Source organism: Enhydra lutris, unplaced genomic scaffold, assembly GCF_002288905.1.
Source record: "Enhydra lutris kenyoni isolate GAN:26980312 unplaced genomic scaffold, ASM228890v2 scaffoldscaffold28, whole genome shotgun sequence".
Taxonomy (NCBI): Eukaryota; Metazoa; Chordata; class Mammalia; order Carnivora; family Mustelidae; genus Enhydra; species Enhydra lutris.
Window position 1 is genome coordinate 20,709,191 of NW_019154112.1, and position 19,330 is coordinate 20,728,520.

The 19,330-nt window shown below is 37.3% G+C and overlaps 1 protein-coding gene across 4 annotated transcripts in view; it reads left to right on the top strand.

Moving 5' to 3' along the window:
* Positions 1-19,330, top strand: part of LOC111152327 (dystonin) — a 474,965-nt gene that overhangs the window by 321,640 nt on the left and 133,995 nt on the right. For 3 of the 4 annotated variants that reach the window (XM_022510820.1, XM_022510821.1, XM_022510822.1), the window contains 7 exons: positions 899-1,061; positions 1,756-1,839; positions 3,044-3,151; positions 3,814-3,912; positions 14,136-14,264; positions 16,453-16,541; positions 17,511-17,646. In XM_022510820.1, the coding sequence (XP_022366528.1) occupies positions 899-1,061; positions 1,756-1,839; positions 3,044-3,151; positions 3,814-3,912; positions 14,136-14,264; positions 16,453-16,541; positions 17,511-17,646 (808 nt within the window). Of the gene's footprint in view, positions 1-898; positions 1,062-1,755; positions 1,840-3,043; positions 3,152-3,813; positions 3,913-7,740; positions 10,462-11,151; positions 13,051-14,135; positions 14,265-16,452; positions 16,542-17,510; positions 17,647-19,330 lie in introns of those variants that run through there. The other variant, XM_022510823.1, reaches the window with a different exon arrangement.

A 19,330-nucleotide genomic window follows, 5' to 3' on the forward strand; every position in this document is an offset into this window, starting at 1 on the left:
TTAGCAAGACAGTAAACTTCAAAATAATTATTTTTCAACTCTGTGTTGTTCAAACTATTGATGTAGTCTGACATTTATATAGTAAGTCTACTTGCCTTTTCTGCGGAAAATTATAACCAACTTAAAATATTTAACTAACCAAGATTTAGTAAGAGCATGGATCATGTGTTTGAGAGGGCTGTTTAGAGCAATCTGTACTAGACCTAAGAAGTGTGAAACAATTGAAATGACCTGATGTTCATTTTAATTGAGGATACAAGAGGGTTGAAATCATTCATCCAGTGACCAAAATAGAAAAGCAAAAGGAAATGGGATTTTTTTGTGCTCATCTTATTCATTTTAATGTTTATTTTAATGCAAATAAAATGCTTTTCTAATATAGTGCCATTCTTAAGAAGTAAAATTATGTTCAAATATATGTTATTAAATCTCTGTCAAAAAAAAAAATCTCTGTCAAATACACGATATGTAGATTTAATGTAGTGGTTTTAAAATCACAGAAACTGAGATATTTTCATTTAATCACAGTTCCAGGAAGTAGTCTCTGAGTCTGCATTGGACCCTCTGTTGAACTATGTTGTCATTATTTCAAAAGTAAACTGCCATTTTTTACAAGCTTTGGGTATTTAAGGTATTAAGGTATTTTCCTGATTTTTAGCTAGTCTCTTAGGCTTGAACCTGGAATAATCAGTATCACTAAATTGCACAAATCCAGGAGCAGAGTATTTATATGGAACTTCAGCCAGTATGGAGTGCCCTTGGGCCTCAGGGAGCTTAAGCCTAGAATTCTTTCACTTATCCCTGTTGTTACATTGAGTCCCTTGCAGTACAGTCATCTTGTCTTTCCTCTTAATGGATACTGTTGGAAATTGTGGCTCTCTTGTTTTTATTCTCTAAGGTTACGGGACTTAGAAGGCATTGGCAAATCACTGAAGTACTACAGAGATACTTACCATCCTTTAGATGATTGGATTCAGCAAGTTGAAACTACCCAGAGGAAGATTCAGGAAAACCAGCCTGAAAATAGTAAAACTCTAGCCACACAGTTGAATCAACAGAAGGTAAGTAAAAACGGTTTCTTATATTCAGGTTTTGTCTGCATGTGGTCAGTCATCATCCTTATTTGCCTTCACCTCGTTAAAAGAAAAAGTCCGCAACTATTTAGAAGAAGGTAAAGAGTAAATCATAAATATTAAAATCCTGTAATTCAAATTCATCACATACTTCGATTTCTTGGAAGTCAGTTTTGAAAGTATAAGAAATAAGAAAATAGCATGTTGGGACAGTGTTCAAATTTCTAATGGTCATTTAATCATAGATATGGAAATCTTTTTAGTACTTTGCTGGCCACAATAGTTTTGCAGGATCTCAAATAAATAAAAACAGTAGTGGTAGAAAATTGGACAGTCACATTTGACAAAGAATTGAATTCTTTGAGATTTTTATTCCATCCTAACGAGACAGTAGTGTCTAGTTTTGCTTTGATCAGGAGTGGGTGGGGGCCAAGGCCTTCAAATCTACTTTTGGATAATTCCTGTGGAGTTTAGTAATTTCTGTGTTGGAAGCCGCCTGAGGGTGGGTCACTTATGTGGCTTAATTCAGAAGTTTGTCATTTGCCTTATTACATATTAAGTGCAAAAGGCTAAGGAGCTTTACTGTTAAAGGGCATGGCTATTTCTTAGTTCCTGAGCACCTTAAGTGACTAAAAAGCATAGACTTCCTTTGTTCTTTTTCTTCTAAACTATGTGTTTGTAGATGCTGGTGTCTGAAATAGAAATGAAACAGAGCAAAATGGATGAGTGTCAAAAATACGCAGAACAGTATTCAACTACAGTGAAGGTAAGAAGATTCAGTTACTTCCATCAAATTTAATATTCAGATATGTGATTTGACAACATACTTAGAAAAAAGGAAGTTTCTGCAAGTCACTTGACTCTGTGAAACAGTGAAAACAGAGAATCTTCCTGGGAGCCCTGTGACACTTACCTCCTAATTCTCTGTGACATGTGAGTCACACGTCAGCCTCTGCTTCATTCATCTCTCTCCATCACAGACGTGCACAGCCGCACACGCACACACGTCAGAAGAGATGCGTAGCTCTGAAATTGGTTTCTTACCACTTCGTGTGTGCTTGTGTATCTCTCTCTCTCTCCTTTAGCATCGCTAGAGTAGTCCCTGGAAGAACTTGACTATCTTAGCAGACCGTTCACATGTCTAAAGCTGTTGGCCATTGCTTGGGTCTTAGCCATCCAGATCTGAAGTTCCATTGCCTAGCCCGGCAAAAGGGAGGCTGAATATAACTAGCATATTGTAACTAAATGTTTCTTTGAGCTTCTAAAGAGACTTAGGAAACTTTTCTGACCACCCTAGATGTTTCTGATTTTTATTGCCACCTTGGAAACATCCCAGGATTAGATAGTTTCCTAAGAATGTAGTTTTGTAGTAATTTTTAAAAGTTACTTAGTGACAATGAATTTTGGAACACTGAAAAAAAAATTAAAAAAACACATAAAGAACAAACTGGTGGCTGCCAGAGGGGAGGTGGGGAGGGGATGGTGAAAAAGATAAAGGGGATTAAGAGTACACTTATCATGATGAGTGCACTGAAAAATGTATCAAATTATTGAATCATTATGTTGTACACCTAAAACTAAAATAACACTGTATATTAATTATATTTCAATTTAAAAACACCAACTGGAAATTCTAGAACTGACAAAACACAGTATCTGAAATTTGAAAAAAAATGAAGTGAAAAGAAAAGTTACTTAGTCAGTGACACTTGGGTGTTATGGCAAGGGGCATGGGGCTCCTTGCTCAGCGGGGAGCCTGCTTCTCTCTCTCTCTCTCTCTGCCTGGTGCCACCCTGCCTGCTTGTGCTTGCTCGCTCACTCTTTATCCGACAAATAAATAAGTAAAATCTTTAAGGAAAAAAAAAGTTACTTAGTGAAATCAGGTTCAGTTTCTGTGCATCAAGCCACTGTAGAATGAAGCATTAATGCTTTGCTTTAATTAATTTAATCTCACCAACTCTGTTATACAGGATTATGAGTTACAAACAATGACCTACCGGGCCATGGTAGATTCACAGCAGAAATCTCCAGTGAAACGCCGAAGAATGCAGAGCTCAGCAGATCTCATTATTCAAGAGGTAGTTAAAGTGCAGGGGAGAAGAGAGGGGATATAGAAGAGAGGAACAATACCTAAAATATTATATTTATATATTTGTATTGTGGTAGAGTACACATAATAGGAAATGTGCCATTTTAACCATGTTTAAGTGTGCAGTTCAGTGGCATTTGGTGACTTTACAGTGTTGTGCAAACCTGACTGCTGTCCATTTCCAGAACTTTCTTCCTTGTCCCAAAAAAGAAACCCTTACCTAAACAGTGCATTTTATTGAGGGTTGTAAAAAAATCCTTGGAAGAGCTTTATTCAAGATTAATTATTGAGGGGGTGGGGGGCGAGCCTGGTGGTGGGTATTGTGGAGGGCACATGTTGCATGGAGCACTGGGTGTGGTGCATAAACAATGAATTTTGGAACACTGAAAAAAAAAATAAAAAAAGATTAATTATTAACTGCAGAGAATAACAAATGTACTTTTTCAATTAAATTTAGAGGAGAATTGTTATTTAATATGGTTTGCACAGCAGTAAGTAAAAAGCCCATTCCTACCTACTTGCCATTACTGGGCAATTGTGTATTTTACCATCACAAAGGCTAGTTAATGTTACGATTATTAATCAACGTTCATTAAACTCATTTAGAGTCACTGGAGATTATGTTTTTATTGTTTATTTCATTATTTGCAGTTCATGGACCTAAGGACCCGACACACTGCTCTGGTCACCCTCATGACACAATATGTTAAATTTGCTGGTGATTCATTAAAGAGGCTGGAAGAGGAGGAGGTAACAGTTAACTATGAACCACTAACTTAAAGGAACTACAGTGTGTTTGGGAAAACAAAAAAAGTTTTCATGACAAATTTACATGGATGATAAGTTATTATTTAATTAGACAATTACAGTGAAAAAGAGTAGAGGCCTAGGATTTTTCTGTGTGTTTTTGATTCTCTCCAGCAGAAGAACATTGTTTATTTTCACTCTAAGATGCAGATATTATTAAAGTTAATGTCTGAAATGGCTCTATTTAAATCATGAAATGTTGGCAGTTTGGCAGGATTTTTTTTCAGTTTTCCTATATTTGAGAAATATACTTCTTTTGAGTAGTATAGTTACTACTATTAAGATGACTACAGAAATACTACTTAAACACATTGGTTTTATACATTTTAAAGTAATTTACATTTTCAAGGATTTAAAACATAAAAGCCATTAATTTAGAAGAGGCAGGGTTTTGTACAAAATGATAGTACTTTTAAGAATTGTGGAGTTTTTTGTTTTGTTTTTATTGTTTCCCAAAAGGTATGCTGTATGGTAAAAGACTGTTTAAATACCATTATAATTTGGAGGATTTCTGTGCTTTAAGTCTATATTTTAAAAATATGTTTAGAAATAGTTATTTATAAAAATATATTGTCATAAAAGGCTGTTGTATCTAATTTTGAAGAGGTTATACTGTGCTTTATTATCTTGAAATGTTTCTATTCCTAACCTCAGAACAGACAAAAATAGTAGACAGAATGCTAAAATAAGTAGATTGTGGGGCATTAGCCACTTTAAATTAGACTGTTCTTGAACTTCTGAAGATGATTATACTTAGAGTAACTTCATATAACGAGAGAACTAAAACAGTAGTGGTATCTAAAAGGTGTTACTTTCTTATTTTCTACCTGAGTCACTATTTTAGTCTGTTCAGAATTAATAGTTTCCTGCAATGAAATCACTAACCAAGCTAATTGCAAGTCTTTATAACAAGATTCCTTTGTGCTTAGAAAGGAGAACCAGAGTATCTGTGATCAAATAATTGCTATACATCTTCCACCTGTAAAAGAGCATCTGTAATTTTAAAAATATTTTTAGTTTTTGAGATATATGATTCCACTTAAAATGCTATATAGGTCTTTTAAATTCTGTATTTAAAAATATGCATTTTCAATTGTATATTTAGTTAAATATAAGCTAAGTCCTTTCCCTCTCTTATAGTGTATCTCTGGTTGCACATAAATGAGCCACTTCCCTTAGTTTATCTGATGAGGTAATATACTAAAATTGATGGAACCAAGAGCTTTTTTAAAAAGCCTGGTATATATAAAAATTATGCTTTTCATCCTTTGAAATATAAAAGATTTATACTGAATTGAAACTCAAAACAAGACCATGCAGAGACTATAACTTAAAATATATAAGAAAACATTACTATTGGAAATTCACCACTAAAAGATCATATTAATGGAATGTCTCATATAAAGATACATAGCTCAGTTTTCAGACTCGAGAGTGGTATTCCTGAAACTGAGTTTGTGAAGACTTATATTGGAAATCTTGGTCTGAGAGCAGAATTTTTAATTATAAACATAAAATCAAAGAGGGATACAAATTAATTTGAGAAGAGGAAACAATTATAGAAATGGTAGTAGAGTATCTGTAATGGCTGTTAGATGGATAGATTTTCTAATCTGTGATGAGAGAAAAGTACATCAAAAATTAATTGATGAGATTAAAGGACAGGGTGTTTTTCTGGGGGAATAGTTAGAGAAAACTTGAGAAAGTTATTTTTATATGAGTAAATTTGAGATCTAAGAGAGAAAGTCAGCAATAGGATTAAATTACTTCTAGTAATTTGTGTGGTATTTGCTAAAACATTCAGACTTACCTAGACAATGTGAGATTATTAACAATCACTAAAATGACTGTAATTAAGTACTGAGGGTTCAGTAACAAAAATTTTTTCCTGAGAGAATTTTCATTTTTCTAACCTCACAACATGAAAGAGAAAAAGAGGACTCAAAACCTCTTAGTGACAGCTAAGTTTTAAGGGAGTTTTGATAAGCAATTGAGAAAGACCCAATTAGAAGTTATTTTAAAAAAAAACTGAAAATATAATGTTTAAGCAGGTAAAATGCTTCAGTGTCACCAGGAGTTCACCCTGATAACAAAATAAAATAGAGCACTAATTATTGCATGTTGTGATGAAATTTGTTTTTATATGAACTCTTATTATGGGAAACCATATTTAGGTTAGCAAAGAAAACAACTGAAATTCATACTGAAATTATTGGGGGATCAAAAAATTAGAAGGAGCAAAGTAAGGTATATAGTCTGTAGTATAAATTAAATTCTTGAAATTCACCAGAACCTCTCAATGAAAAAAAAAAATCTGCTATCTAGAATAATTTCTCTACTCCTGTTTACATGGTTCTAATTATGATGATCTTGAGTTGGTGTTATGAAACTAATAATCTTACGGTATTAATAAAGAAATTATATTGGAATTCTGTACTAGCCCTGATCATGTAATCCTCTAGTCAATGCAGAGTGTAGTCCTCCCAGCTGAGATTGATTCTTCTATCAGTTGAAAAAAATATTTTCTTATATTTTATTCTGTACATTGGAGTTGACTCCTTAAGTATATTTTTACAAAGATTCATGTTTAACAAATATCTTTATATTTATGGAGTATCTAAAGGTACTTGTCAAAGTGGATTTGTATGAGGCATATCATTAACAACAACAACAAGATCTGTGAGTATATGAAGCACATCTTTTCTAAAGTGCCCAGGGACTATAACTGCCTTTGCATTAGCAACTCTGATTATTATAATTGTTACAATATGGCAAGTTTAAATAAATAAGGAATTCAACTTTAGAAATTACACATTTTTATATAATTTCCCTCCTTACCCATATGAGGTATTATTTCTTGATTTGACTCTTTAAAGTGGTACCAAAATTCTATATTTTGTTTCTTTAACTAAATGAAAGAGATGTATCATTTTATTTTTATATATATTTTTAAAATATTTATTTTAGAGAGCGAGAGAGTGAGCATGAGTGGGAGGGATAGAGGGAGAGAGATTCCTCAAGCTGCCTTCCCACCGAGCACCTACCTGGAAGCAGGGCTGGATCTCACCACCCTGAGATCACGACCTGAGCTGAAACCAAGAGTCGAGTGCTCAAATGACTGTGCCACTGAGGTGCCCCACCTCCTTTTCAAAGATTTATTTATTTATCTTAGAGAGATAAATATTTTAAATCTCTGTTGGGCTAAGTATTGAAAATTGAATTTGTAAGTGTCATTCGGTTCCTATATGTTTTTAGCTTGTAAGACTGAGTTGTGTGGGAAGGCAGGAAGGGAGCTGCTGTGAGTTTTATTCCCCATTGGTCCCTCACCCATTATGTGAGATTTCAAAACTATTTGACCTCTCTGTACCTCAGTTTCCTCATCCATAACAGGTTGGGGTCCTGCTGTATCTTTTGTAAGATCCCTCATTTCTTGCTGTCAAATCCTGAGCTAGCTAATTCTTAAAACAAAATTATTCCTGAGACACCAAAAAAAAAAAAAAAAAATCATTTGGCTTAGCCAACATGACACAAAAGGGGTTTTTGTTTTGTTTTGTTTTGTTCTGTTTGTCCTCTCCCACTGCTGAATTTCTGAAGCTTCATCTCTGAAGAAGGTGGTGGTGCTGGTGGCAGTGCTGGTGATGGGAGTGGTGATCGTATTTGTTCTGCTTTTGGTTTCCCTTGTTTTTATAAGCATTTTCATGAGCATTGTTTCAGGTTTTTAAAGATAAATTTGAACAGGACAGGTTTGATGCTTGTAAACATCTCTTGTAGATTAAAAGATGTAAGGAGACTTCTGAACATGGGGCATATTCAGATCTGCTTCAGCGTCAGAAGGCGACAATGATTGAGAATAGCAAACTTACGGGAAAAATAAGTGAGTTGGAGAAAATGGTGGCTGAACTAAAGAAACAGAAGTCTCGAGTAGAGGAGGAACTTCCAAAGGTCAAGCAGGCTGCAGAAAATGAATTGAGAAAGCAGCAGAGAAATGTAGAAGACATTGCTCTGCAGAAAATCCGGGCCGAGAGCGAAGCCAAGCAGTACCGCAGGGAGCTGGAGACCATCGTGAGGGAGAAGGAGGCTGCAGAGCGGGAGCTGGAGCGGGTGAGAAAGCTCACTTTGGAGGCCGAGGCCAAAAGAGCGGCGGTGGAAGAAAACCTTCTGAACTTCCAGAATCAGTTAGAGGAGAACACCTTTACAAGAAGAACCCTGGAAGATCATCTCAAAAGAAAAGATTCCAGTCTCAGTGACTTGGAGCAACAAAAAATTAAGTTAATGGAAGAATTGAAGAGAAAGAGAGACAATGAGGAGGAACTCTTGAAGCTGATAAAGCAGATGGAAAAAGACCTAACGTTTCAAAAACAGATAGCAGAGGAGCAGTTAAAAGAAAAGCAGAAGATCGAATCGGAAGCAAGAAGAAAAATAAGTGAAATTCAGTATTCATGTAGAGAAAGTGCATTGCCACTGGCCACGTCATACAGAGGAGTCGCAGATCTTCAGAGAGAGCAGGACAGACAGAAAACAGAGGAACTCAAGCAGCAGGTCGATGAGCTAACAGTCGCCAATAGAAAGGCTGAAAAAGACATGAGAGACCTGAAGTATGAACTCAATGCCCTTCAGCTTGAAAAAACTTCATCTGAGGAAAAGGCTCGTTTGTTGAAAGAAAAATTGGATGAAACCAATAACACACTGAAGTGCCTCAAGTTAGAGTTGGAAAGGAAGGATCAGGTAGAGGAAGGGTATTCCCAGCAGCTCAGAGAACTGGGTAGGCAGTTGAACCAAACCACAGACAAAGCTGAGGAAGTCATGCAAGAAGCTAATGACCTTCGGAAAATAAAGCACAATTATGAAGTGGAATTAGAATCTCTTCAACAGGAAAAAGGGAAACTGCAAAGAGAAGTAGACAGGATCACTAAAACCCATGCTATAGCTGAGAGAAATATTCAGCATTTAAATTCACAAGTTAATTCTTTCCAGGCTGAGAAGGAATCCTCTAATGAAAGAATACGATTCTGCCAGAGAAAGTCAGATCATCTCAAAGAACAATTTGAGAAAAGCCATGCACAGCTGCTTCAAAATATTAAAGCTGAAAAAGAAAATAATGAAAAAATCCAGAAGCTTAATGAAGAATTGAAGAAAAGTAATGAGTGTGCAGAAATGCTAAAACAAAAAGTAGATGAGCTTACTAGGCAGAATAATGAAACCAAGTTAATGATGCAGAGAATTCAGACTGAATCAGCGAACGTAGTTTTGGAGAAACAAGCTATCCAGCAAAGATGCGAAGCCCTGAAAATTCAAGCGGATGGTTTTAAAGATCAGCTACGCAACACCAACGAACACTTGCATAAACAGACAAAGACAGAACAGGATTTCCATAGAAAAATTAAATGCCTAGAGGAAGACCTGGCCAAAAGCCAAAATTTAGTCAGTGAGTTTAAGCAAAAGTGTGACCAGCAGAACATCATCATCCAGAACACTGAGAAGGAAGTCCGGAGTCTGAGTGCAGAGCTCAGCGCCTCCAAAGAGGAAAAGCGACTAGGGGAGCAGAAGGTACAGCTACAGCAAGCTCAGGTGCAGGAGTTAAATAACAGGCTGAAAAAAGTGCAAGACGAACTGCACTTAAAGACGATAGAGGAGCAGATGACCCACAGAAAGATGGTTCTGTTTCAGGAGGAATCGGACAAGTTCAAGTGCTCGGCGGAGGAGTTTCGGAAAAAGATGGAAAAGTTAATGGACTCCAAAGTTATCACTGAAAACGATATTTCAGGCATTAAGCTTGACTTCGTGTCTCTTCAGCGAGAGAACTGCAGAGCTCAGGAGAACGCTAAGCTCTGTGAGACAAATATCAGAGACCTTGAAAGACAGCTTCAGCAGTATCGCGAGCAAATGCAACAAGGGCAGAATGTGGAAGCAAATCATTATCAGAAATGTCAGAAACTTGAAGACGAGCTGGTAGTCCAGAAACGTGAAGTCGAACGTCTGAAGCAAAAGATGGATCAACAGATAAAGGAACACGAACATCAATTAGTTTTGCTCCAATGTGAAATCCAAAAAAGGAACCCAGCCAAAGACTGTCCCTTCAAACCAGATTTTGAGATGACAGTAAATGAGTGCCAGCACTCTACAGACGTGCCCTCTAGGACCACAGGGCAGCTTCACCCTGCGACCCGGTCTTCTCTGCTGAGACGGAATCAAGACCCACAGCAATTGGAAGAAAAATGGCAGCATCGGGGTGTTGAGCAAATACCAAAGGAAGTGCAGTTCTGGCCGTCAGGGGGTCCACTTGAGAAAGAGAAAAGCCAGCAGTGTTACTCTGAGTATTTTTCTCAGACAAGCACCGAATTACAGATAACTTTTGATGAGACAAACCCTATTACAAAACTCTCAGAAATTGAGAAGATAAGAGATCAAGCTCTGTACAGTTCCAGACCACCGGTTAGGTATCAAGATGGCAAGTGTGAAATGGACCTGGCGAAACTTTTGGCCCCCTTGGAGGTATACTCTGGATTCTGAGACCTTATTGGCTACCTCATGCCAAGTTTCCTCTCTTATTTCCTTTCTCAGCTAGACTAAAACTTTTTTAACAATGTTTAAGAGATTGGCTCTTTGTAGTTCTGACAGAAAATTATGCTGTAGTTTTCTAGTGATTGGCTTGAATCTTTACTACAAATTCTCATTCTTTAGTTTTTAAATGGCTGAGATTAAATACATAGATGTAATGGTGTTACAGTTATATTTATGGTATTATGTTCTGAAGAATTTTTTTTTTCAAAGCTAGAGAAGCTAAGCAGTTCACTTTAATTTCTAAAGTTTCTTTGGAGAAACTTCATCTCAAGTCTTTTTAAAATGTACCTTTTTTTAAAAAAAAAAAGATTTTATTTTTAAGTAATCCCTGTACCCAATGTGGGGCTTGAACTTACAACCCGGAGATTAATTTACACATGCCCTACCCACTGAGCCACCCAAGCGCCCCTAAATGTACCATTTTAGTACCTTAATTGTCATCTAAAGTAGACTTCAGACTCTCAAAATACCATTACTTGTCCCTGACCCCTCTTTGGTTTGAAAATTTTCCTCTCTCTACTTAACTTTCGTTATTGTAGGAATTACATTTGGATTAAGGATGGGTAAAGTGACATAATGTTCTTTAGATGATTTGTAACGTCTCATAAATTCCTGTTACAGATAGCTCAGAACAAGCAATATGATATGCACACAGAAGTCACCACATTAAAACAAGAGAAGAGCCCAGGCCCCAGTGCCGAGGAATGGATGCTTGGAGGGTGCAGAGCACCTGGTGGACTCCAGAGAGATTTGCTTAAGAAAGGCTCAGAACCAGAGACCTTCCAGAACGTGGATGGCGATCACACGTGTTCAGTTAGGGATGATGAATTTAAATTCCAGGGGCTCCGGCGCACTGTGACTGGTAGGCAGTTGGTTGAAGCCAAGCTTCTGGATGCAAAAACAGTTGAGCAGCTGCGACTTGGTCTCAAGACTGTTGACGAAGTTCAGAAAATGCTTAGCAAGTTTTTGACAAAAGCCACCTCCATCGCGGGGCTTTACCTAGAATCCACAAAAGAAAAGATTTCCTTTGCCTCAGCAGCCAAGAAAATCATAATAGACAAAATGATGGCTTTAGCATTTTTAGAAGCTCAGGCTGCAACAGGTTTTATAATTGACCCCAATTCAGGTCAGACATACTCTGTTGAAGATGCAATCCTGAATGGAGTTATTGACCCCGAATTCAAAATTAGGCTTCTTGAGGCAGAGAAGGCAGCCCTGGGATATTCATATTCTTCTAAGACGTTGTCAGTGTTCCAAGCTATGGAAAATAGAATGCTTGACAGACAAAGAGGTAAACACATGTTGGAAGCCCAGATTGCCAGTGGGGGAGTCATTGACCCTGTGAGGGGCATCCGCATTCCTCCAGAAGTTGCTGTGCAGCAAGGCTTGTTAAATAATGCCATCCTACAATTTTTACACGAGCCATCCAGCAACTCAAGAGTCTTTCCTAATCCCAACAACAAGCAAGCTCTCTATTACTCCGAATTACTGCGAATGTGTGTATTTGATGTAGATTGCCAGTGCTTTCTGTTTCCCTTTGGGGAGAGGAACATTTCCAATCTCAATGTAGGCAAAACCCATAGGATTTCTGTAGTAGATACTAAAACGGGAGCAGAACTGACTGCATATGAGGCTTTCCAGAGAAACCTAATTGAAAAAAGTACCTACCTAGAGCTTTCAGGGCAACAGTATCAGTGGAAGGAAGCCACGTTTTTTGAATCCTACGGGCATCCTTCTCATATGCTGACTGATACTAAAACGGGGTTACAGTTCAATATTAATGAAGCTGTAGAGCAGGGAACTGTGGACAAAACCTGGGTCAGAAAGTATCAGGAAGGACTCATCACACTTACAGAACTCGCTGATTCCTTGCTAAGCCAGCTGGTTCCCAAGAAGGATTTGCACAGTCCTATTGCCGGCTACTGGCTGACCACCAGTGGGGAAAGGATCTCTGTCCTAAAGGCCTCCCGCAGGAATTTGGTTGACCGGATCACTGCCCTCAGATGCCTTGAAGCCCAAGTCAGCACAGGGGGGATAATTGATCCTCTCACTGGCAAAAAATACCGGGTGGCAGAAGCTTTGCATAGAGGCCTCGTGGACGAGGGGTTTGCCCAGCAGCTGCGACAGTGTGAGGTAGTAATCACAGGGATTGGCCATCCTGTCACTAACAAAGTGATGTCAGTGGTGGAGGCTGTCAATGCAAATATCATAAGTAAGGAAATGGGAATCAGATGTTTGGAATTTCAGTATTTGACAGGGGGGTTGATGGAGCCACAGGTTCATTCCCGGTTGTCAATTGAAGAGGCTCTCCAAGTGGGCATCATAGATGTTTTCATTGCTACGAAACTCAAAGATCAGAAGTCGTATGTCAGAAATATAATATGCCCTCAAACGAAAAGAAAGTTGACATACAAAGAAGCTTTAGAGAAAGCTGATTTTGATTTCCACACAGGTCTTAAACTCTTAGAGGTATCCGAACCTTTGATGACTGGGATTTCTAGCCTCTACTATTCTTCATAAAAGGACGTGTTTAAATAACTTTGCGCAGGGGTGATGCTCTCCCCTTCATGTGATCTGTCCAGAGCATGACAATATCAGTTAAATACACAGCCTAGTGATTATGTCACCTACTCAGAGCACTGTTAATTTCTTGAGGCCTGGAAATAGGTGACTGTTTAGGAGAGAGAATAATTTTTAAATTGAAAGTAACAAATTATTTACTGTTCTTCAAAATGGTTTCCTTTAGCTTTTAGGTTAGTGGTTTTGTTTTGGTTTTGTCTTGATCTTGCCTTCACTAAAATAAAGGTATTTTACCTAGAATATGGAGTAAGCTTGATGAACTCCAGCAAGTTTATAGCATCCTTTCTTCAGAATTCTTCATTGCGGAATAGATCCAGCCAGACGTTAGGGCTCACATTTTTAAAATGATCCATTACATTTGCTGAAAGAGTACTTCAGAGGGCACCATGGAATCAAAGAGAAGGATGTAAATTTGTCCCCTTCGCCCACCTCATCTATGAAGCTACAGTGTTTTTCTCCTTGAAAAGGGAAGAAGTTTCCAGTTTTTCTTGCATTATAACCTTTACATAATAAATGTTTACCACAATCTCCCATTTCCACATAGAGTCTATAATTAAAAGTAGCATTATTGTGTGTTAGAAGAAGGGGAGAGATATTTCTTCATTCTGTATATTTTTCATATGTGTGTACACATTCATGGTCCTTTCCGATTTCCATTTTGATACTTCTCTGTCTAGACCACTGTGATTGTAATGCTAATGCAAAGGCAGCATTTCCAAGATCTTCTAGTGCTTCATGAATAAAATTGAGGTTTTTTTATTTGTCTATATTGATAGACCAGCTGGGAGGTTAGACTGATCATTCTGGAGTGTCACAGCTTTCTTTGCTACCATAAACATTGTGGAAGTACATCTGCCATATGATGTGATAAACATGGTTCAGTGAATGAATAAAATGCTCAGTATACTGTGTGTGATTAAAACATACTTTTACATTCTTATTTTCTGTGGAAAGGTCCATTTAACAGCTCAAACATTTACTGGAATATATCTTTTTTTTTTTTTTAAACCACTCACACTTGTTAGAGGTCATTGGAAGAAGAAAAGAAAGAACATGTTGAAAAAGCCAAAGAATTGCAGAAATGGGTATCAAATATCAGCAAGACATTGAAAGATGGTGAGAAGGGTGGAAAATCTACCTTCTCTAAACAAAAGGTATTCACTGAGGTTCTGGTTAAATAATAATAATAGTGGGTAGAATTTACTGAATTGACACAACCTAAAAAAATTGTAGGCAGTTATAATGAGGGTCAGAGAGGTTAAGTAACCTGTCCAAGGAATCACGGTTTGTAGCAGAAGGAAGTATCTCTGCTTCCGGAGCCTGAACTCTATTAGTCTTAACTGTTGCTGCGCCTAGTGGTTAGATCTGCTTCTTGATTATAGTGAAGAGAGTTGCTAAGGCACTGAGTCGTTCTGTTTTGTGCCCAGAGTAAACCCATGCACTCTTTATAGTAAAACTATGTGGTCTCATTCTTAAAAAGGTAAACAAAAATGTTCAAGAACAAAAGAAATACAAAACGGGGGTATTAACATTTTTGAGGATTTCATGTACTTTCCTGGGTCTTTGTCTTTTACAAAAAGTCAATCACTGGAAATTCTAGATTCTTTCCCTTACCTAAGTGAATTCTTTCACGCTGTGGGCTCTCTTCTGTTCCCCAGTTTTCTGGCCGCCGTTGGGTAGCCAGCTCGTGAGATGTTAGTGCCCCGTGATGTCCGTTGGACAGTACCGTGTGAAGGTCTTTGGGTGTTGTTGAGCTAAGGTCCAGTGTTGATGCTCACCAGTAACAGCACTGGAATTGAGGCTGTACTAAAAAACAATAAGTTTCCACTAAATTAAGTAGTATTTTTCCTCAAATACTTTTCCTACACTTGCCCCCCCTGCCTCTGCCCTGACTTTTGGAAATAATGGGGTCATCATTAGCTTCCTTTTCTCGCTCTGCATCAATGTTCACGTGTCATCAGTTGAAACAGACATTGTTGACATAATTAAATAGGGGGAAACTTCAATGTCTTGTCTAATTTGGGCTGTGATATCAGGCAGATGTAACTGATCTGGGCTCCCCATTGGAGAAGTTCATAGACCTGAGTGTATACTTGAATTAGTATTCAGTTGAAATAAAGCCATATTAGCTCATAGTCCTATATACTATATTTCCTATTAGTGTAGAAGAAATCAGAAGTTGGAAAGCAATTACATTTGGTGTTTTAAACTCCAAATCTTCAAAGTAACTTTGTGCCAGTATTTAGTTTAAAATACCCTACCCGTCTTACCCCCACCCCATCAGATAAGGCAAGAACTAAAATAGGGATACAAACTTTAGCAAGGATTTCTTGGGAGAACAAGTTTCTTTTGAGAGATGTAGATTACAAAGCTTGGTATTTTCTTTTTCTGCAGTTTTATAAATTTCCCAAAACTTTACTAAATCCACTTTAGATCTAGGAGACCTAAAAGTAGACAGACACTTTTAAAATGCAGATCATCACCTAAATTATAAATCTCTAATAAATGCTTAATGGCCTTTCTATTAAGTGAAATTTAAGGTACTTTGATAGAATAATGTGTGTTAAAAATCAGTATGGCCTTATGATTACCTATAACCACGAAAAACTTGACTCTGTTCTGAATGAAGTCCATTGGGGGAAAATATACCTTTTCATTTGCCTATCACTTCCTCTCATTTCTGCTTCTCTAAAAGGGTGGCAGTCAGTTTCTTAAATAGAGTATTCGGAACTGATACGTTGAGACATTAGGAGAAGATGTTACAACTTCTTGCTTTCCCTCAGATCAATTTCATTCCCATGTCACCAATGAATTTTGCAAATTTTAGAAATGATTTAACCTTGGTCTGCAGATCTACAGATTCATGCTTTCACCATAATTTTTTCAAAAGGAGCAGGGCATGCAGGAGCTTGGGGGAGGCCAGATAACTCTTATGGAGCAGTGGCCCATGTTCATGGGTTTTTGAGTGCTGCACCACACAAGAATGACACTGGGCCAGTGAAGAACCTCTGGACATGCGGGATAGTTAGGGCAGCCTTTATTCACAGTTCGGCTGTGACAAATGCAAGAACCACGTACTGCTGTATTACCACTTCCTAATGGAAACGGGGGAATTATGGTTAGAGAGAGAGAGAGAGAGACTTCTCTTAATCTTTATTCTAGATAAAGTACTCTTCTTATTTAGGCTTGTACACTGATAATAACTGATTGGTTATTAACTTGGGCCACCCAGAAAGTAGACCCATCACTTGGATCTTAATTAAAACCTGATTAGTTTTTAATAATTACTATTTTCTAGTCTTTATGAGGGGAGAGTTTGAGTACGTTTTCTTAACCTTGCAGATTTCCAGTGAAGAAATATCAACCAAAAAGGAGCAATTATCTGAAGCACTTCAAACCATGCAGCTATTTTTGGCAAAACATGGAGACAAGTATGTTGGTTTTCATTAGCTCTTTTATTCAAAGTAGAGAAGTTGTCTTCATGTTAAGCAGAGCAAAAGCTGGTAAATTTTAATTGAGATTTTAAAAATCAAACTCAGAAATTTATTTAATATACAGTTATAAACTTAGCAATTTAATAGTTGCTTTTAGTCACTTATAGTCTTTACCAAAATCCTAAAATGTACCTATTATATGCATATATTAGTGATAAAAAAAACAGGCTCCAAAAGGTTAAGAGTGGATAGCTAGTGAGTGGTAAAGATTCGAAGCCAAGTTTTAATTCTAAGTAGTACTTTCTATGACTCTCTATGACTTTAGTTTTTGGAAAATATGTATGAATATCTTCATTTTCTTTGCTGAGACTTATGATAACCTGGTTTCTCATATTTTGGTCTTACTTTTTCCAACAAGGTACTTCATGTATTTCAGCCAGTGCCTCAGGCAGGAAGAAATCTATCCTTTTCTTAAATCCTTTTTGGGGCTGTCCCCAAGATTATGCCACGATGACTTTGTATTGTACCTTAGAGAATCAGGTTAATTTCCTTGTTAATTTCGTCTTTATTCATGCTTCAGTTTGAACAAGCTTCATCTTGAGTCATGCTATCATTCTGTCCCACTTCCATGTTGGACCTAACAATAGAATATTTCCTCCTGTTGGATAACAGTGTTGTTATTTTAGAAATGTGTGTGTATGCTGGAGAAGTGCTCATGTGTTAGTTTACGGCCTTCTCTCCGTCTCTTTCTCAGGCGAGGGAAGGATTCCTGGATGTGTAAGGGCCATCCTTAAATTTTATACACATTCTGAGACTTGAGCAATCTGTAAATGAAGTTTTGTTTTACTTTATGATCATGTGCTTGTTTGGAAAAGGATTTTACTTTACAAAATCATTGAGCCTAATGTGTTGTCCGTATCACTTGAAGACTTGCATTCCTCTTTTCATGCTTTCTGGTTACTTTAGAATGACAGATGAAGAAAGAAATGAATTGGAAAAACAAGTGAAATCTCTTCAAGAAAGTTATAATTCTTTCTTCAGTGAATCTCTGAAACAACTACAAGAATCACAAACCTTAGGAGATAAAAAGGTAGAGGAGAAGGTAATATAATTTATTTAAAACATGAAGCTGTTTCAAGAGTCTTAGTTTTATCGCATGGTTGTAGAAATGTATGTCAGTGATAAATGCCCTTGAATTTGTGTACCTGGAAAAAACATGGATGGAGTTTATCTAAGTATTTAGAGATTTCAGTGTTGTTTATTAAATGCAGTCTTACACTTGCTGTCATCAGTTTCTGTGACATCTTAATCTCTGCCTTGCATGGTAAAAGAAAAGAATCATTCATTTTTCTAACTCTTCTCTTTAAAAGCCATTCTTCTACTGCTGTATTAGGTATTTTACTATATAAATTTGATGTTATAAAATAGCCTCGACTCATCTTTAAAGATGACACTAGAGTGTTAGGCACTAGTTTCATTTTCAGAGATAACTGTGAGATTTACTGGGGGAATGCTGGGCCATTTGTTATAGTGAGGATGCCCTAGCATCTTCTTAAAATGTAACAGGAATCACTTAAAATTTGGCCTGTCTTTAAACTTTTGAAACTCGACAATACATATTCACAATATTCAACATAATATTTGGTGTTGAAAAAGTTATCTTTGTATTCAATTCCCTTACTTCCTGGAATACTATACACAGTATTTGTCACATTTTGGGGGTATGTAACAATTTTTCTGGTTCGTTGGTTTTTTACTGTCTGCAAAGAAGTCTGTATGCTGTAAACATCAATAGCATGGGGTTTGGTACTCTCTTTCATGTCAGTCAACTAATCTCACCCAATTGCAGAGAGCATGATTTGCCTTCTTAGGTATGTGTTCTGTTTTTCTCACCATCATCATTTACTCTGTTGTGTCCTCACTAACCTTGTTAATGTACACAATATTAAGTTTTCAATTCACAGATGCATGTTGTTTTCAAAGCTTTTATCACATCCTGTGCTGTTGAATAGATCACTGACATAGATCACTTGTGCATTTGAGCTGCCTAACATTCACAGCATTGCTGCGCCTTGGTAAGTAGAGGATTTTTATGTTGAAGTGTATTTATTTCTTAAAAAATGCAAACTAAGTTTCATGAAATTCTGCCCACCCTTGGGTCACCGACTGACCTGAGAATTTTCTGTTCTCTTTTCAGCTGGATAAAGTGATTGGTGGCACCGTTGATCAGACAACTGGAGAAGTACTTCCCGTCTTTCAGGCCGTTTTAAGAGGCCTTCTTGACTATGACACAGGAATTAGGTTGCTTGAGACACAGCTAATGATTTCTGGTCTCATTTCACCAGAATTAAGAAAATGTTTTGACCTCCAAGATGCTTCAAGTCATGGCCTTATTGATGAACAAGTTTTGTGCCAACTCAAAGAACTAAATCAAGCGAAGGAGATCATTTCTACTATGTCTTCTCCCACAATTCCAGTGCTGGAAGCTTTGGCCCAAGGCATGATATCAGAATCCATGGCCATCAGAGTTCTCGAGATACTGCTTTCCACAGGCTTTCTAGTCACTCCAGCCACAGGAGAACAGTTGACCCTGCAGAAGGCTTTCCAACAGAACCTGGTTTCCTCAGCACTATTTTCTAAAGTCCTGGAAAGGCAAAACACATGTAAAGATCTTATTGACCCCTGCACCGCTGAGAAGGTGTCTTTAGCAGATATTATACAAAGAAGTATTTTACAGGAAAACACTGGGTTGCGGCTTCTACCTGTGAGACCGCAAGAAGGAGGCA